Source organism: Triticum urartu, chromosome 6 (assembly GCF_003073215.2).
Source record: "Triticum urartu cultivar G1812 chromosome 6, Tu2.1, whole genome shotgun sequence".
NCBI classification, from domain to species: domain Eukaryota; kingdom Viridiplantae; phylum Streptophyta; class Magnoliopsida; order Poales; family Poaceae; genus Triticum; species Triticum urartu.
The window spans coordinates 4,365,917-4,383,167 of NC_053027.1; the positions used below are offsets into that span (position 1 = coordinate 4,365,917).

At 46.6% G+C, this 17,251-nt stretch overlaps 4 protein-coding genes across 9 annotated transcripts; 2 read left to right on the plus strand and 2 right to left on the minus strand.

Moving 5' to 3' along the window:
• Window positions 1-34: 34 nt before the first annotated feature.
• LOC125513774 lies at window positions 35-3,979 on the minus strand. 6 transcript variants are annotated; one of them, XR_007286157.1, is made up of 6 exons: window positions 3,841-3,979; window positions 3,647-3,713; window positions 3,022-3,075; window positions 1,724-2,868; window positions 903-987; window positions 35-379 (listed from the first exon to the last, which is right to left on the minus strand). XR_007286157.1 is itself a non-coding variant. In XM_048678962.1 (6 exons), exons 2-6 carry the CDS (start codon window positions 3,706-3,708, stop codon window positions 372-374), a joined length of 1,359 nt encoding a protein of 452 aa, XP_048534919.1. In that variant the 5' UTR covers window positions 3,709-3,710; window positions 3,841-3,979; the 3' UTR covers window positions 35-371. The 6 variants fall into 6 exon arrangements, 5 of the variants coding, with proteins under 5 accessions (XP_048534919.1, XP_048534918.1, XP_048534920.1 ...); XM_048678962.1 differs by having other exon boundaries at window positions 903-995; window positions 3,022-3,072; window positions 3,647-3,710; XM_048678961.1 differs by having other exon boundaries at window positions 903-995; window positions 3,647-3,710.
• A 3,600-nt stretch (window positions 3,980-7,579) lies between these two features.
• LOC125516325 lies at window positions 7,580-8,767 on the minus strand. Its single transcript, XM_048681804.1, has one exon. It carries the CDS (start codon window positions 8,765-8,767, stop codon window positions 7,580-7,582), a length of 1,188 nt encoding a protein of 395 aa, XP_048537761.1.
• A 5,935-nt stretch (window positions 8,768-14,702) lies between these two features.
• On the plus strand, window positions 14,703-15,308 carry LOC125516326 (putative invertase inhibitor). The gene has a single exon (XM_048681805.1). The coding sequence runs from the start codon at window positions 14,712-14,714 to the stop codon at window positions 15,306-15,308; it is 597 nt and encodes a 198-aa protein (XP_048537762.1). The 5' UTR covers window positions 14,703-14,711.
• A 1,126-nt stretch (window positions 15,309-16,434) lies between these two features.
• Window positions 16,435-17,019, plus strand: LOC125513032 (pectinesterase inhibitor 12-like). The gene has a single exon (XM_048678073.1). It carries the CDS (start codon window positions 16,435-16,437, stop codon window positions 17,005-17,007), a length of 573 nt encoding a protein of 190 aa, XP_048534030.1. The 3' UTR covers window positions 17,008-17,019.
• The last annotated feature ends 232 nt before the right edge of the window (window positions 17,020-17,251 follow it).

The window sequence follows — 17,251 nt, forward strand, 5'->3', positions numbered from 1 at the left end:
GGACCAACTACACGAGTCACTAACCAGGCACACGAATCGACTAATGTCTGCTGATCTTAGATACTAATATATATCAGAGTTCAGATGATTAGACCCGATAGGTTCACGTCACAGCCTGCGGTACCTAAAAGTAGAACAACCTACAGACTACACAGAGGAGACATCTCAGCATCGACCAACTCACATGCCACAGCATACATAGTACATAGATGAGCCAACAGACTACATAGCAGGACAGTTTAAGCGTGAACCGCATCATACAAAATAGAAGAACTTCACTACACAACTGGCCATGTCTGCATCTCAGCAAAATAGAAGAACTTCCGTACGCCAACTAGCCATGGCTGCGTCTCAGCAACCCGAATTTAACTCTAAATACCTGCAAAACAAACAATGTCATCTCAGTAAGAACAAATTGGTAATGCTCTCTCAGAGAAAAGCCAAATTATGTATGATCCCCAACAATAAACATTAACTTTGCCATAGTGCAAATTATATGAAAAATATCCAGAGCTGAATCATCCCAGCGCTATTAGAAAAATTGATACTCCCTCCGTCCCAAAACTCTTGTCTTAGATTTGTCTACATACGGATGTATCTATTCACATTTTAGTGTTAGATACATCCGTATCTAGATATATCTAAGACAAGAATTTTGGGATGGAGGGAGTACTACAAATGGAGAGCAGCAATAAGAGAACATTTACTTTGTGTGCTACATAACTACGTACAATTGCAGTAGAACATAAAAGATCAGTGACAAGATGCCTATCATCTGAGGCAAAAAAATGTCTGGAATCTCTACTCAAAAGGCATGCTTTTTGGAAATCTAAGAATTGCCATGGCACCATCTTGTAAATTGGGAAAGCAGGAAAAAAACATATACAGGAAGATAAAATTACCTAAATTGTTCGACCAAGATAGCATGTTAGCAGATCTGGTCCGATCACAATTAGTTCCAGATTCACCCCTTCCCGACCGACTGCCCTGCCTTGCTACAAGCAAAAGAAGCCCAAACCAAACAAAAATTGAAAGAAAAGTTGAGCCAAGGATGGTAAATGTTGCTGGGTCAAAAAAAGAATGGTTTGTTTACATGTTCAGAAAAAAAAAATCATTTATCCAGAATTATTTTCGAGCGAGTTTGTACCAGTTATGATCATAATGCCAAAATAAAATATGCGCAGATTGGAAAACCTAAGTTCCAAAACAAGCATTACATGGTACTATGTGAAATTAATGAACTATACTACTCCTCCATAAAAACTAGAGTACATGGTTCTATGAATTGACAATAACTATCAAGATTGATCAAGATAAATTTTAATCTTACAAGGCAAAACAATGAATGAGAAAACTTAACAAGCTTTAAGCTTCTAGATGTACCAATTGGTTAACTCAGAGCAGATGGTTTCATTTCAATTGTTTGAGACCCGAAAAGATCATTGCAAGCACATAATCATAGTTAGGGTTTAGCAATGGCCAGGCATCAAAGCAATAGTTATATTCCTGTTCTAGCTTTAATGTAGCCTAGTAATAATAAGAATTTAGATCACCATAAAATCACCAGACCAAAACAAAACAAGCAGCACAATGTATTTATATATATCCTTACTCAAAGGAACAATATTACCGCAACCAAGTGCCTAAAGCAACTGCATTGAATCTGAGTGAAACATACTAATTGGGCTTTCTTATTTGTACAATGTAAACAGGGAGGTATTACCTGCAGTATAGAAATTTGTGTAGGGATAAAACGGGTCGTAACATATGTTGCTTCTTTTAACAATATGTTTGAGCTGCATCGAGTCAAGTTGGAGCGTGAAGTTGCCGGTCATCGAAGTGAGAACAATCACATTTGTGTCCTCATCATACCCGACGATACGTACAGAATTCATTCTCCTTGGAAACATCCCCTCCAGTGGAATGGTTTTCTTCAGCAACACCCATCCGACGACACCATCAGAGTTAGATTTCCTCTCCCACAATTGGATGGTCAAGTCCAACAAAACAGCAAGGCCAAGTCCACCACCCTCCATCCGTAAGATCTGAAAACACCCGTCGGTAACATAGTAGAATGCCGGCTTCTCGATCACATCAAGGCTCTGACATTCCAAATCAAACACAAGGATATCACCTCCAGAAATCAGCCAGCAAAGTGCATTACCAACCAGGATGCTGGGCCTTAACAGAGAAATTATACGTGATACCGCGGTCGAGAAAACACCTCCCCAAACACCAGACACCGAGTCATAGACAGAACAAAATGCCTGTGTATTGTATCCACCGCAGCAGAGCAAAACCAATTTAAACGGGCTCAAGAAGCAGTCTCCATGGACATGCCCATCTTCGGCATCAGCACACAACACTGCGGCACGCCACATACAGAAATTCCCCGTGAAGGCATCATCGAGCCCGGGTGGAAAATCCACGCTGTGCTGTCGGCCAGTGAGGGGGTCCCACACGAAGGTCTTGCGATCCTGCTTGTTGACCAGAACAGCGAGGCCGTGGCGGCAGCCCATGTATTCTCGATGGTCGTTGTAGGGCGTGCTGCTCTTGGGCATGGAGAAGCAGGAGGCAGTGATACGGTCCGGTGAGTCCATGACGGGAGCAAAGCGGTTGGCATACCCTTCAAAGAAGCCGAGGAGAGGAGGCTTTCGGTGGTGCTTGCGGAAGCGTTTGAGGAACTCGGGGTCAGAGAGGATGCCACGCCAGCGCTTGCACACGACGGATGTGCGGGGGAGCGAGGACGGCTTGGGAGGGAGGCGGACGAGGATCTCAGCGAGGAGATTGTCGTTACCGAGCACCTTGGACACGGCACGCCACTGCTTCCTACCGTACACACGCAGCGAGCTGGAAACGGGGTCGGCCCTAAGACGGAAATAAAATAAAATGTACTCAATCTTCTGGTTTCTCAAATTATCAACACACAAAGCAGACATATGTACATCCATTCATCCAGCACAGCATAAACAAAGTAAGTAGTGCACTGTGCAAAATGAAGGAACATCGGCGGGATCTTACCATTGGACTTGGGGAACCTCAGCGGGATCCATCAGCCCTCCTCTCTCTGCACTGCTGCAATCCAGAAATCCAACTAAGGTTAATAAGCATGACAACAAGTTATCAATCACGAATATCCAGAAACCAAAATATGCAAGCGTATAAGCATCAAGCAGGAGATACTTTCCAAAACACTGAAAACATTCTTAGTTCCTTTGATTGAAGTAGGCGACTCGGGCTAGGTGCGTTCTCTACTAGGCAGTAAAACAGGGTATATATATATACAAGCATTGCGTCCTTGGTTATCGGCGACGAATATCCAGACACCGAAACATCAAGCATGAGATGCTTTTCAGATCAGGTTACTAAAAAAACACGAGAGACGCTAAAGGGTCATGTGGCAAGCAGCAGCAAACCAACAATGAAAGGTTAAGACATCGTCGGCCTCTGCCGCAAGCCGCAAGCATTAACCGGAGGCTAGATCACTAGCAGGACCAGACAAAGAAACTGCATAAAAGTGCCGGAGCCCACTGCTTCTTGTCCATCCACCTCACGTCACAGAGCCAAGAATCAACCGAACCAACTCCAGGAGCCACTCATCAGGCACGCAAATTGAAGGAGGGGGAGGGCGTCGGCGGGATCTTACCCTCGGCCTTGGGGAGCCTCGGCGGCGGGGCCCGTCAGCAGCAGCCTCTCCTCGCTGTGCATTTCTGCTGCGGCAGGGGAGGAGTGTTAGGGTTCGATGAGGAGGTGGGGAATCTGGCTGGCTAGGGTTTGGGGAAATCAAGATGAGGAGAAAAGGAATATCCGGATTAGATGGAGGAGGAGGGGTGGGCTAACCTCGATCGGGTCGCCGGCGACGGCGACGGCGGCGGGGCGGCGGGGTGAGGTCGCCGGCGGCTCTGCTCCGCCCCTCCTGTCCGTCCGGCAGCTGCTGAGGGGAGTGGAGAGTGGGGACTGAGGAGTGAGGCAGGGGAGAGGTTTTTTTTTTTTGAGATCCAGGGGAGAGCTGAGACTGTGAACTAAGGGTGCAGCCCAATCCAAGCCCAGCCCAATCTGCCGATGCGAAAAAAGCCCTATCACCAATCTTCTTCCTTCTGCTAAAAAAAAAGAAAAACTTCTTCCAAACTACTGTAGCGCAAACATACACAAAAAAACTCGTCGCTTTAGAGAAATCACACCCGCGGCCTGAAGATCGCGAGACGAGAGAATTACTGACGGCTCGTGACTACAGTCTACAGACCAGCCAGATAATTTAACAGTCAATTCGCGAACAATGGCAAACAGCAGGTCCGATTTTAGTTTTTGAAATTTCGCGCGCACTTTTCCATTTTGTGAAATCAATGGACAATTTTATGAAAACAGAACATTTTTTTAATTCTGATTTTTTTAAAACATGGGCGATTTTTGAATGTGTGCAAAAAAAATGAAATATATTTAGTAACATTATTATGAACAAAATTTTAAACCGTGATAATTTTTTGAAATTACCAAAAGTTTTTCTAAAATTGAACAACTTTGATAAAATTTAACATTTTTTTAAATCCTAACAAAATTATGAAACCGCAAATATTTATTGAATTCCTGGAGATCTTTTGGACAAACTTATAAAACCGCAAATGCATGCCTCAGCCACTGTATGGGCCGGCGCATCTGGGTTATTCCTCACTGGTTTTGGCAGTGTTCTAGAACCTTCCCTGAATTGGTTTTTATGTTTTTCTTCTGGGTTTCCCTTCTTTTTTATTTTCATCTTTTTTCTTTTTCGTTTTTTCTTTTCTTTTTCGTTTTTTCTTTTCTTTTCCGTATTTCCGTTTTTCAAATTCGCAAACCTTTTTTAAAAGTGACAGATAATTTTTGAATTCACAAACTTTCTGGAAAATTATGAACATTTTTAAAAGATGTGAGTTTTATTTTAAATTCTGAAAATTGTTTTCAAACTCAAGAATATTTTTTCGACAGCAGATCCAGCATTGGACTAGCATTTAAGACTAGATCAAGATTTTTGTTGCAAATTAAATACGCTTTTTTTCAATTTGATACATCAGATGCCACATCATATAAAATGGAATAACCAACATGGGGACAATTTTTGCAATGACCACATCACATGCCCAGCATAAAAAGATGCCGAACAGCCATTTATCTGTCCCTAGTTCAGCTCTAGATAACTGCAGAGTAATAAACGGCATCGGTCAAACAAGTTTACAAATTGTCCCTATGACCAACTTTGCTAGGCATGCTTTTCTGAAAGTGCAAGAACTAGAGAGTTCACAAACTAATCAAGTTCATGCACTAGAAACTGAAAGATGATAGATCATGGATTATCCTAAAACTTGCATAATAACCAAGGAAAAGAATATAATGAGCAAAGCAAGAAGATATATTTACCAAGGGACCAGTTCTGAAACCGCTGGCCTAGTCAGCCTACGAACTAAGACCAACTTCAGCAAGTAGAAACCATGGGTTAAATTATAGTCCTGCACATTTTCTACAAGAGATTTCCATGACATGTATGAGTGTTTACCATGCCAAACGGAATGAAATCCTGGAGATATTATCAGAGAGAAGAAAAAACTATAGCCACAGCAAAGCCTTTCTTTTATCAGAGAAGAAAAAACTATGTTTTCTCAACAGTCAAATTGTTCTCCAATCTCTTCTTTTTCCCTGAAGAACCTATTGACTTAATGGTCTGCCGGAAATGGCAAATCCAAAACCACAAACAGATTTTTTGTTTTATCGGAAACGAGAAAAATTCCGGATGGCAGATCCGGAATTGGAGTAGCTTCTGAAAACATATAAATCAAGACTTTTCTCAGGTTAAACGTTCTGCACGATTAAAAGGTAAGAGGGCATGAGTGTAACATGGGCCTATGTATGCACCCATTTCTGGAATCCAACTAAAAAACATAAGCATGAGAAATTATCCTAACTAATACAGAGGCATCAGAACACTCTTTTTCTTGAGTTGAACAGTTTTGACATGTCTCCTTTTCTCCTTCATTGCACTTCTAATGACCAACATAACTTTTATCCAAGAAAGCAAATATATCCTCTGTGTGTCTTGTTCTTGCATTCCTGGAATCCAATTTTAAGAATAATGGGCACGAGAAATTATCGGCGATCAATTTATAGATACAGAAATACAGCAACACATTTGGAACACCAAGCAAGAGTTACGTTTCAAGTTGCTGAACCTTTTCATATAAGCTTGCAGAAGAGTTAAATGATCATACAGAAAATGAAAAAACGAAGGTCAGACTGCTTCTTACAAACATGACTAAGTTTCTTAGAGTAGGCAATCGGGTTAAGAAGGCAGCCGCGACAAACTGTCATAGGGCGATAAGGAAGACGAGGGGTCAGGCTGCTATACGGCTCCGTCTTCATCAGCACTACCATCACAGCCAAGAGTGAGTGTTGAAGCCTAGCATGGCACACACCAGCTTCAGAAGCTTCATCCACCCCATTGTTAAGTACACCCTCTGTTCCTAAATATAAGACCTTGGCAGTTCAATTTAAACTGCCAAAACGTCTTATATTCAATAACAGAGGTAGTGATAGCAGACTATATTCCTAGGTGACATGTTTCCAAGATTCTTCTACATAACTACGTATGAGTGCAGTAGAAACTTCCAAGATTGTCAAGTCATTCCAGATTTACCGTGTGTCAAGTGTATATGAGAGGCTAAGAGAACAAAGCAAAAAACATCAGGTATCACTATTCAAAGGCATGCTTTATGGAATTGCAAGAATAGAGCATGCATCATCTTATCAATTCCGTAACCAAGCAAAACACACGGCAAAAGAGATAGGTTTACCTCGCTTGTTCAGATCTCAGGTGTTCGCACTTTCAGATCCAACCGTTTCAACCCAACTGCCCTGCCTACAAGCAAAATAAGCCGAATAAACCAATGAAAACTCAAAAGGAAGTTGATTTAATGAGAAGGCACATGTGCAAGTCATTTATACATTCATGTAACTTAATCAGGAGAAAGTAGCTTTTGTGACAAGGATAGTAAACGAAGCCATATCTATTGCCCAGTGAAAAAATGATAATAGTCCTTACCACGACATTATGACAACAGAACTTGTACCATTTATTGGCCAGAACAAATTACACAAACTAAGGTTGAGAAGCAAGAAACTGAGCATTACTTACTATTTTTCGAATTTAATAAAATAATACTATCTTCTGACAATAACCAAATAAATACAAGCTATTGTAAATTGCTGAACAATATGAAGAGACATCAGGATAAATTTTATATTGCAAGGGAAAAAATTGAATGAAAAAGCATGACTAGCTTTAAGCTTCTGGATGTGTAAATCTAATTACTATTTCAGATATAATATGGTTTCACTATAATCTTTTTAGTGCAATTGTTGCCGGTTTCCAGTTGTTAGAAAACTCGTGTTGAAAAGATGAACAGAAAGGCAAGGAGGCAGCAAAGTAATAGTTATATTCTTGTTCTAGCTGCAATGTAGCCCAGTAATAACTAAGAGATTACATCACTATGTGATTGCTGGTGCTACAAACAAACAAACAACTCAACGTATCCTTATATATCTGGTTGATCCTCAATCACATGAACAATATTACAGAAATCAAGTACTCTACCAAAAGTATAGATAGGGAGGCATTACCCGCGGTATAGAAATTTCTGTAGGGATAATAAGCATGGCAACGTCTGCCATTTCTTTTAATAATATGGTTGATCTCGCCCGTGTCAACTTGGAACGTGAAGTCGCCAATCGCCGTAGACAAAATAATCGCATTTGTGTCCTCATCATACCCCGTCATCCTTGCCCATTCGAAGTCACTAAACGTTCCCTGTGGAAAGAGCTCCTCCAGCTGAAAGGTTTGCAGAAGCACCCATCTGGAAATACCGTCACGGTTTGATCCCAGCACCCATAATTTCATGGTGTGCGCCAACAAATGCGTGAACCCAAGCCCACCATCCTCTGTCCGGAAGAGCTGAATCATTCCGTAGCGCAAGTCGGTCAAAGGGGAAAGTATCGGCTTCTTGATCACACCAAGGCTCTGGGTTCCAAGACCAAATGTAAGGGCATCGCCACCAGAAAGACACCAGCAAAGTGCATCCCCAACAAGGATGGCGGGCTTTATGTCAAAAAACTGAGGTGTAATCTTTGTAGAGACAATGTCTCCCCATACACCGGTGGCCGATTCATAGACGCAGGCGCATGCTTGCCTGCTTATGACGACAACCCAGACCAAGACCAGTTTGATCGGGCTCGAGAAGCAGTCGCCGTGCACGTGCCCTTCTCCGGCATCGGCGCACAGCACCGCGGCCTGCCGATATATCACCCAAGGGACGGAGCCGAGCCCGGGCGGAAAGGCCACGCGGCGCTGTCGGCCGGTGAGCGGATCCCACACGGCGATCACGCGCCGCGGCACGTTGGCTAGGACGGCGAGGCCGTGGCGACAGCCGAGCACGTCCCAGCGGTCATCGTCGTCGGGTCCAATGCTGCTGCTCCTGGGCACGGCGAAGCGCTTGGGAGGGATGCGGTCGGGCGGGTCCAGAGCGGGACTGAAGGCGCTGGCACCCGGAGAGGATTCGGGGCCGAACAGGCCCAGGAGCGGGGGTTTCCGGTGGTGCTTGCGGAAGCGGCGGAGGAATTCGGGGTCGGAGACGATGCTGCGCCAGCGCTTGCATACGATTGACGCGCGGGGAAGCGATGATGGACTCGGAGGGAGGCGGAGGAGGATCTCCTCCAGCAGGTCCTCGTCCTCCAGCGGCCGGCGGATCATACCTGAGTCTGGAGCTAGGGTTCCTGACAGCGATGAGAGGAACGGAGCCGTCAACAAGTTTCCAGATTTAAATCGGGAGAGCAAGGATGTCGGAGGGAAGCAGCAAAGATCAGGGTTGCTCACCGTTTCCCCGAGGGCCGGGCCGGAGCGCCGCCGTCGTCGGTCGCCTGGAGGAGCTAGGGCGAGGGAACTCGCCGGAGGTCGGGGGAGACGCGTCGTTCTTTTCTCTTTTTTTCGAAAATAAGCGTTTAATTTTTTCCAGCTAATTTTGAAAAAAAAAACTGAGATGTTTTGAGAAAAGTCAACTAGTTTTTGAAATATTTTCATGTAAAATCGAAAGAACTCTAACATACTTTAGGATTTTTTTTAAACCGTAGGTTAATAACACATAGAAATAACGTTTCAACGACATGAGGACAAAAAACATCATCACCCGCTCTTTTAGTTTTCCTGAGGACTTGCTTTCAAAAATTAGGGGAATGAATATATCCACACAAAGCGCATGACCAGATACAAGTGATGTTGGATGACAAAACGACGGCTACCCGACTCAAGATGGCAACGGGGACGAAATCCACCGGGTTTTGCTTGCTCAAACCCATCCCCACGAGAAAATCGCAAACCCGTCCCCGTCCCCATCAACATGCGCGGGGTTAAATTTTTACCCATCCCCTAAACCCATCGGATTTTCAAAACCCACGGGGAACCCGTCCCCACGAGCAGTCAATGAAAACAGCAACATTTGGAAGAAAAACAGGAGCATATTACAGCAGCAGGCGATGGCTGGGGACCTAAGTTTAGGTTTAGATGTCGTGTTGTGCGGGAGAGAGAGTCCTAAAGAGCGAGCAACACTGCATCGACCGAGTGAGGGGTTGATTTGTACTCCAGGGCCTCGATGTTGTGGGGCTCGGCTCCTCAAGCACTGTGGCTTTGGGCCACTTGAGTCAAGATGGATCGGTGCGTGCTAAATAATGTATTTTGACGGGTTTTGTCGGATTTTGGGTTCGGATAGTACTCAAACGGGTTTAAACCCGTGAAACATGCCAGGTTTAATAATGTGCCCACGAGCAGCTCCGCGAGGATAGAAAGTCGTCCATCCCCATCCTCTAATAGGGTAAAAACCCGCGGGGACGTGGGTTTCGGGGCCCTATTGCCATCTTGATACCCGACTAACCGTAGATGCGCAACGATTGGTGGCACTGATGTCAGGTGGAGAGAAAAAGTAAGGAAAAGTGGCCAAGATATGGATACTACCGTCGAAGAAGAAAGCAAGTGTGAAATAAAGTAATAAATAAATAAATAGTATTTTTTTGCAATTTATATCTATGCTTTACTTTTCTTCGTCTCGGTAATCAGTGAAAAGGTATAACTTGCATCACAAAATGACAAAAAAAATCTTATGGTTTGCTTTTTTTAATTCGGCTCACTTGTCGAAACTAAAGCTGATGAACCACTTCCTCTCCCTATCTAACCATCCCAAAAGGCACAAGCTCAGCTAAAAGATTGTGGATGTCGCCTAGAGGGGGAGGGGGTGAATAGGCGTTCTAAAATAATTACGGTTTAGGCTTGAACAAATGCGGAATAAACCTAGCGATTAATTTGTCAAGCATAAAACCTAAAACAACTAGGCTCACCTATGTGCACCGACAACTTAAGCTAAGCAAGATAAGCAACTATGTGATAGCAAGATATATGACAAGAAACAATATGGCTATCACAAATTAAAGTGCATAAGTAAAGGGTTCGGGTAAGAGATAACCGAGGCACGCGGAGACAACGATGTATCCCAAAGTTCACACCCTTACGGATGCTAATCTTCGTTTGGAGCGGTGTGGAGGCACAATGCTTCTCAAGAAGCCACTAGGACCACCGTAATCTCCTCACGCCCTCGCACAATGCAAGATGCCGTGATTCCACTAAGTGACCCTTGAGGGCGGTCACCGAATCCGTACAAATGGCACCCCTTGGGGGCGGTCACCGAACCCGTACATGTTGGCGACCCTTGGAGGCGGTCACCGGTACCCATCAAATTGCTCGGGGCGATCTCCACAACCTAATTGGAGACCCCGACGCTTGCCCGGAGGTTTGCACCATAATGATTGAGCTCCGAACACCACCAACCGTCTAGGGCGCCCAAGCACCCAAGAGGAACAAGCTCAAGGGTACCAAGCACCCAAGAGTAATAAGCTTCTCAACTTGTAACTTTCACGTATCACCGTCGAGAACTCAAACCGATGCACCAAATGCAATGGCAAGGGCACACGAACTCCCAAGTCCTTCTCTCTCAAATCCCACTGAAGCAACTAATGCTAGGGAGGAAAATGAGAGGAAGAACAAGAAGGAGAACACCAAGAACTCCAAGATGTAGATCTAAGGGGTTCCCCTCACATAGAGGAGAAAGTTATTGGTGGAAATGTGGATCTAGATCTCCTCTCTCTTTTCCTTCAAAAACTAGCAAGAATCTATGGAGGGATTGAGAGTTGACAAGCTCGAAGAAGGTCAACAATGGGGAAAAACACGAGCTCAAAGGATAAGGTTAAATGGGGAAGAAGACCCCCTTTTATAGGAGCTCCCGAATCCAACCGTTATGTGCTCAGTCCGCGCGCGAGCGGTACTACCGCTCAGGGGAGCGGTACTACCGCCCGGGCGGTAGAGCACGGAGAGCGGAGCGAAACAGAGTGCGAGGAAGAGCCGTATGAGCGGCACTACCGCTGGAGCCAGCGGTATTACCGTTGGCCGCAGTGGTACTGCCGCTTGGCCCAGCGGTAGTACCGCTGGGACAGCGCACATCGCCTACCACGAGCACAGGGAGAAGGAACAGAGAGGATGGCCATTGAGCGGCACTAGGGGTGGTGGTAGCCGCGGTACTACCGCACATGAGCGGTACTACCGCTCCTACTGCCGCCGAACCCGACACGAGAAAACCACGTCTCGAGTCGAGGCGGTACCAGTGCGGAACCGGAGCCGAACTACCGCTTATGGCCATGGCCGGTACTACCACTGTGGGACAGCGGTACTACCGCTTGTGGTGATACGTGGTACTGCCGCTCTGGCCCAGCGGTACTACCGTTGGCGCCATCCTAAAGCCACTTCCACAAAAACAAGTATACTCCACGGAAAACCAGAACTGCCAAAACTTCTGCATATGAGCTCCGAATTGAGCAAACTCAAGCTTGTTGGAAACAAGACGACGAGTAGCATCAAAACAGCGAAGTGAAATCTCCAACCTAGAAGAACCAGCAAAACCTCCAACATCGAAAACATCATAGAAGAAGCATATGAACTCCGTTTTCGATGAACTCGAGCTTGTCATCAAGATGACCAAAAGCTGTAAGACTCACAAAGAGAACCAAACAAGAACCAACAAAGATGATGCAAGGATGCAATGGATTGAGCTCTCTATGAACGATACGATCAAGCTACTCATCGAGAGCCCCCCTTGATAGTACGGCAATCGATCCTATAACCCGGTCTCCCAACCACCACTATGAGACCGGTAAAATAGAAAACCTATCAAGGGCAAATCTTTGTCTTGCACATAGTCCACTTGAGCTAGATGATGACGATCTTGACTTCCTCAAGTTGGACCACCTTTCTTGATTGTGCTGGCTCGATGAAGACTAGTTGATTGCTCCCCCATACTCCACTATGGGTGAGCCACTCTTCGGCACATCTTCATAACTCCATTGTTACCATAATGGACGGCAAGCTTCAAGCATTTTGATCTCTTCGTGATGCTCCACTTGAACTTGCACATTGCAACCTAACCCCACAAAGAACTCCCATAAAAACCATGGGTTAGCAAACAAAGCGTAATGGACAATGCTTACCATTCCATGGGATCACTTGATCCCTCAGTACATCTTCTATGCTTTTGTGTGTTGATCAACTTGATTCATTCTTGACTTAATCTTGATCAACCTTGAATCTTTCTAATTCTCTTCATTTGGATGATGTCTTGAAGGTAGACATGAATGATCACACAATCTTCTTCTTCAAGACATGCTTGCAATAAGCTCAACACTCACATGACCAATCTTTGGATAATTCCTTGAATAGCACCTTGGTCGACACCAACTCTCCTTGAAACCAACACATGTACTCCAAGAAAAGCCTATGGACAAAACCTTCAAATATAACTCAAGGCAACCATTAGTCCATAGAGATTGTCATCAATTACCAAAACCAAACATGGGGCACCGCATGTTCTTTCATCAACGACTATGGTTTAGGTCTCCTCTCAGCAACTCTCTTCGCCGTTGAGTTTATACTTCCAAGCGACCCCTCATCGCCAGACTCCATCCAATCTCGCATCGCTACATCCCGTCGGTTGCCCTCTACTCCCTTGACTGACCCCTCACTAGGTCTGGATCGATGTCGACGGTGTCTGATGCGTAATCTTCTACCGACATCGGCTCCCAAGGGGGCACTTCAACAATCTTGGGTAACTTCTCTGAGAAGCTAGATCTCCACGATGAGGAATTTGATGATGTTAACATGGATGAAGAAGAACATGTTCTTCTGGAAGGTGTTCATTGGCTCGTGCTAGATAGGGACAAACGACTAAGAACTTCCATCAGTCGGCCTTCTACCGTGAGATGATGCCGGCTTGGAACCTTGCACAATTCTTCCGCTTTAGGGCAATCAAATTCAACCTCTTTGTGGTGCAGGTCTTTTGCTTAGGGGACTGGGAGTGATTTGTGTTGTTGGGTCCATGGTTGTTCCCTACTGTGTGGCCACTTCTTAGGATAATTTTGGCCCTTCCCCCGCGCGGGCTCTCTCCCTCGTTCGCTCGTCGGCGCTACCCCTACCGCGCTCCTTGCCTCAGGCGACAACGCCACATTGCTAGCCGACACCCCGACATCCCCGCCGACCTCCAGTTGTTAAATTCCGGCGCAAAACTGACGATTTGGGTTTCTTTATTTTTTTCATCTTTTTCGCCGTCTTTGGCCATAGCGGGGACCTCCTCGTCATCCCTAGCCCGGCGTCGCTCCTCCCATCGTTCCGAACCAGGAGCAAAGTTGGAACAAACTCGGAGGACACATACACAGAGAAAAAGTTCAATGTACAAGAAGGAAAATATAGGAAGAGTGGATGCATGTCGCCATTGCCGATTCCGATGAATCCTTACGTTCCCGGGCGGTGCCATAACACCACTGGGAGAAGGGTGAGGGACTGAGGGGAAGAACCCATTCATATGAGGAAGCGCCCAAGCCATGGCCCGCGGAGGATGAATTTCAACTACTTTGGTTACTGCTTCGTCACAAGCTTACGTGTCGCGCACGGTGAGGCTACCTTTGTGAAACATCCATCCTAGGTACTAAGTAGCTCATGGAAACCCTCTAATGCCGAAAAGTCATAGTTGGCCATGTGAAAGGAAGAAAAAAAAAATAAGAAAGAAAGAGGGTTTTATATGGGATATAGTTCGTTTGAAGAGTTAAGTTTAAGAGTTTCAGTTATGTTTGTGTTTTTCTTAATCCTCAAATATAAGAGTTAAGATATAAGGGTCCATTTCAGGGGCTAAATTAGAAGGGACGACTGAGATGCACTCAGCTAATCATGGCTACGTCGGCGTTGCTCGTGACCGTTCTGCCTGGTGGGCCTTCCCAATCGTCTCTCCTCCCTCTCCGCCCTTGCATGGCTGAAGCATTCAAACTTGCGTGGTGCGTGCATGCATGGCCATGGCTAAAAACAGGAGCTCGATCGTGATGCGGCCGTGCAGAAATGGCGCCGAGGCTTGCTCCCCGCCTCTCCTCCATCTTCGTCTTCCCCGATCGATCAACCCCCTAGCTATTAATATTCCCACGCCTCGCGCTCGCCTCTCGATCGACCTTTCCTCCTCCCTCGCCCTCGCTCCAGCAACCTTCTTCCTAGCTTCTTGCTTGATTGATCCATCAGCCCCCGGTCAGAGCTCGATCGCCGGCCGGCCGGAGCAGGCGCAGCAATGGGGTTCACGGCGCGACCCGCGGTGTGCATCGTCGGCGTCCTCCTCCTCGCCGCCGCCCTCCTGGCGGCGGCGGAGGGCGAGTGGGACGCGCCGGAGTCGTGCGCGACCCCGGTGAGCGTGGAGGCGGCGTGCCGGGGGGCCTCGGACACGCACCACGGCGTGGACTACGACCACTGCGTGCGGTCCCTGAACGCGGACGCGCGCAGCGCCGACGCCTCCGCGTCCGCCGGGATCCACGGCCTGGCAGTGCTGGCCACGAGGATCGCCGTGGACCACGCCGCCAGCACAGAGGCCAAGATCGAGGACCTGGCGGAGCTCGAGGCCGAGGCCGGCGCCGACCGCGCCCGGTTCGACCACTGCCTGGAGCAGTACGGCGGCGCCGCCGACCTGCTCCGCGACGCGCTGGACAACCTGCAGGCCAACGTGTACGGCCTGGCCATGCAGCAGCTCATGGCGGCGCTGGGCGCGTCCCGGAGCTGCGAGGACGCCTGGAGGGGCGCCCCCGCGCGCGCCGTCCCCGTCGCCGCCCACGACCGCGAGTACGAGCGCCTCGCCCACATCGCCATCGGCTTCACCCACGCCGCCGCCAAATGATCATGCATCGTCGCCTCGCCTTCATGGATCGGATCGTCGTCGTCGTCTTCTTCTTGCATGGATTGGATTGGATTTCATCGTCACCATCACTCATCGTTCATTATTGATTATTACCATTATTAATTATATATAATAAGGTGTAGTTGAACCCCATTTTCTTTTTCTTCTCTTCACATCTTCGATCGATTGTCCATAAAAGCAAATATTGTAGACCATGTTTCACTCATCATCAGATAATAAATAAAGCAATTATAATAACAAGATGGATTCACTCATCACCTCTGTTTTCTCTCTGTACAAAGATGAACTTGTGTATTGTGTATCTCATTCAAGGTTTTGGTTACCAGTCGAAATTTCAAGATTTCCCATGGTTATCGCGTATTTCCGTGCCCCTCGATTAATCGCCATACCGAGCAAAAAATATCATTTTTTTAATTTTTTGAATTTAAATACTCGATTTACAGTAAAGTATGTAGGATCTAATTAATGCAATGAGAGTTGGTTATGGCATGTTGGTAGCAACCTAGTTTCTGTTTTGAGAGGTCTCTGTTTTGAATATTCGTTCATTCACTTATTTGAATTCAAAATTCAACTATAAAATTTGCTCGAAATATTCTCGGTATTTGTCGGTATTTCTCGATAACCGTGGTAACCACATTTATCAGCCCCCCTCAGTTAAATTACCTCATTCGGTAACCAAAACCTTGATCTCATTCAGTGGGGAATTTTTTTTACTACTACTTCTGATTTGATTGGTGAAACCAGAATGTGTGTCGGCGCGCAGACCGTGGATCATACTTTGCAGGGAAATCTTCAATGATTGAGTTCGTCGAAAAAATCCTGACCTCTAGAAACAAATCCTGACAAAGAGATTCAGATGATTTGCCTTGGGAATATCTGAATTTGACAGGAAGAGTAGCATAACGGACTAGCCTTTGGTTTCAGTTGCAAGCCACAGTCTCAAACCTGCAACTCCGTCTTCCTCACACGCTTCACCAACCATTTCCTCCTTCAACTTGATTCCTCCACCCCTGTCTCTTCCTCCCTCTCTCTTCTCTTCCTCTCACTATATGTATAGCAGAAAACAATGTGGCCGCTACCCCCGAGTAGAGGCGGCGAAGCCAAGATGTCGTCGCTGCCTAGCTGCATCTTCCTCCTCACCTCCGTCGCCCTCTCCTTCCTGCCGCACCCGGCGATGTCCTCCACCGTCGCCATCATCCGACTCCCTTACGGCGACGATATCATCGCCGAGACCTGCCAGAGATGCGGCGAGAACAACCATAACGTGGACTACGCCCTCTGCGTCGCTTCCCTCTCGGCAGACCCCTCCAGCCGCGACGCCAGCCTCCACGGGCTCGCCCTCATCTCGGCCAAGCTGGTGCAGGCAGGGGTGGAGGGCATGGACTCTGGCATTGCAGCACTCCGGGCCAAGGAGGCAACGCAGTCGACAAGGTGGTCCTGCCTCAACGCCTGCATGGACGTGTTCCGCGACGCCATGGCCGACCTCGACGACGCCATCGCCGCCATCGAGGACGGGAGGTTCACCGAAGCCAAGACGAAGATGACCGCCACCACCGACGCACCTGTGACCTGCAACGACGAGTTCAAAGAGCAGGGATTGCAGCCGCCCATGGAAGGGGAGAGTCGGCGCCTGTTCCAGCACGCCGTCATCTCCCTCGCCATCATCTCATTACTCTGAATAACAAATTATTAAGCAAATGTCACTAGTACATATTGCTCTATTCAGCATACATTGCTCTATTCAAGTATGTAATGTGACTCTTTTATCATCTGTGTTGCAAGCGACAGAGGATTTATGCAGTATGTATACACATATCAAGTTACCTGTTACAGTCGTGGAAACAAACATGCCAATGTAACTGACATGTTACTTAATCTTCATATCAAGGCAGCTACAGAACTAATTTCGCATCTCAAATATA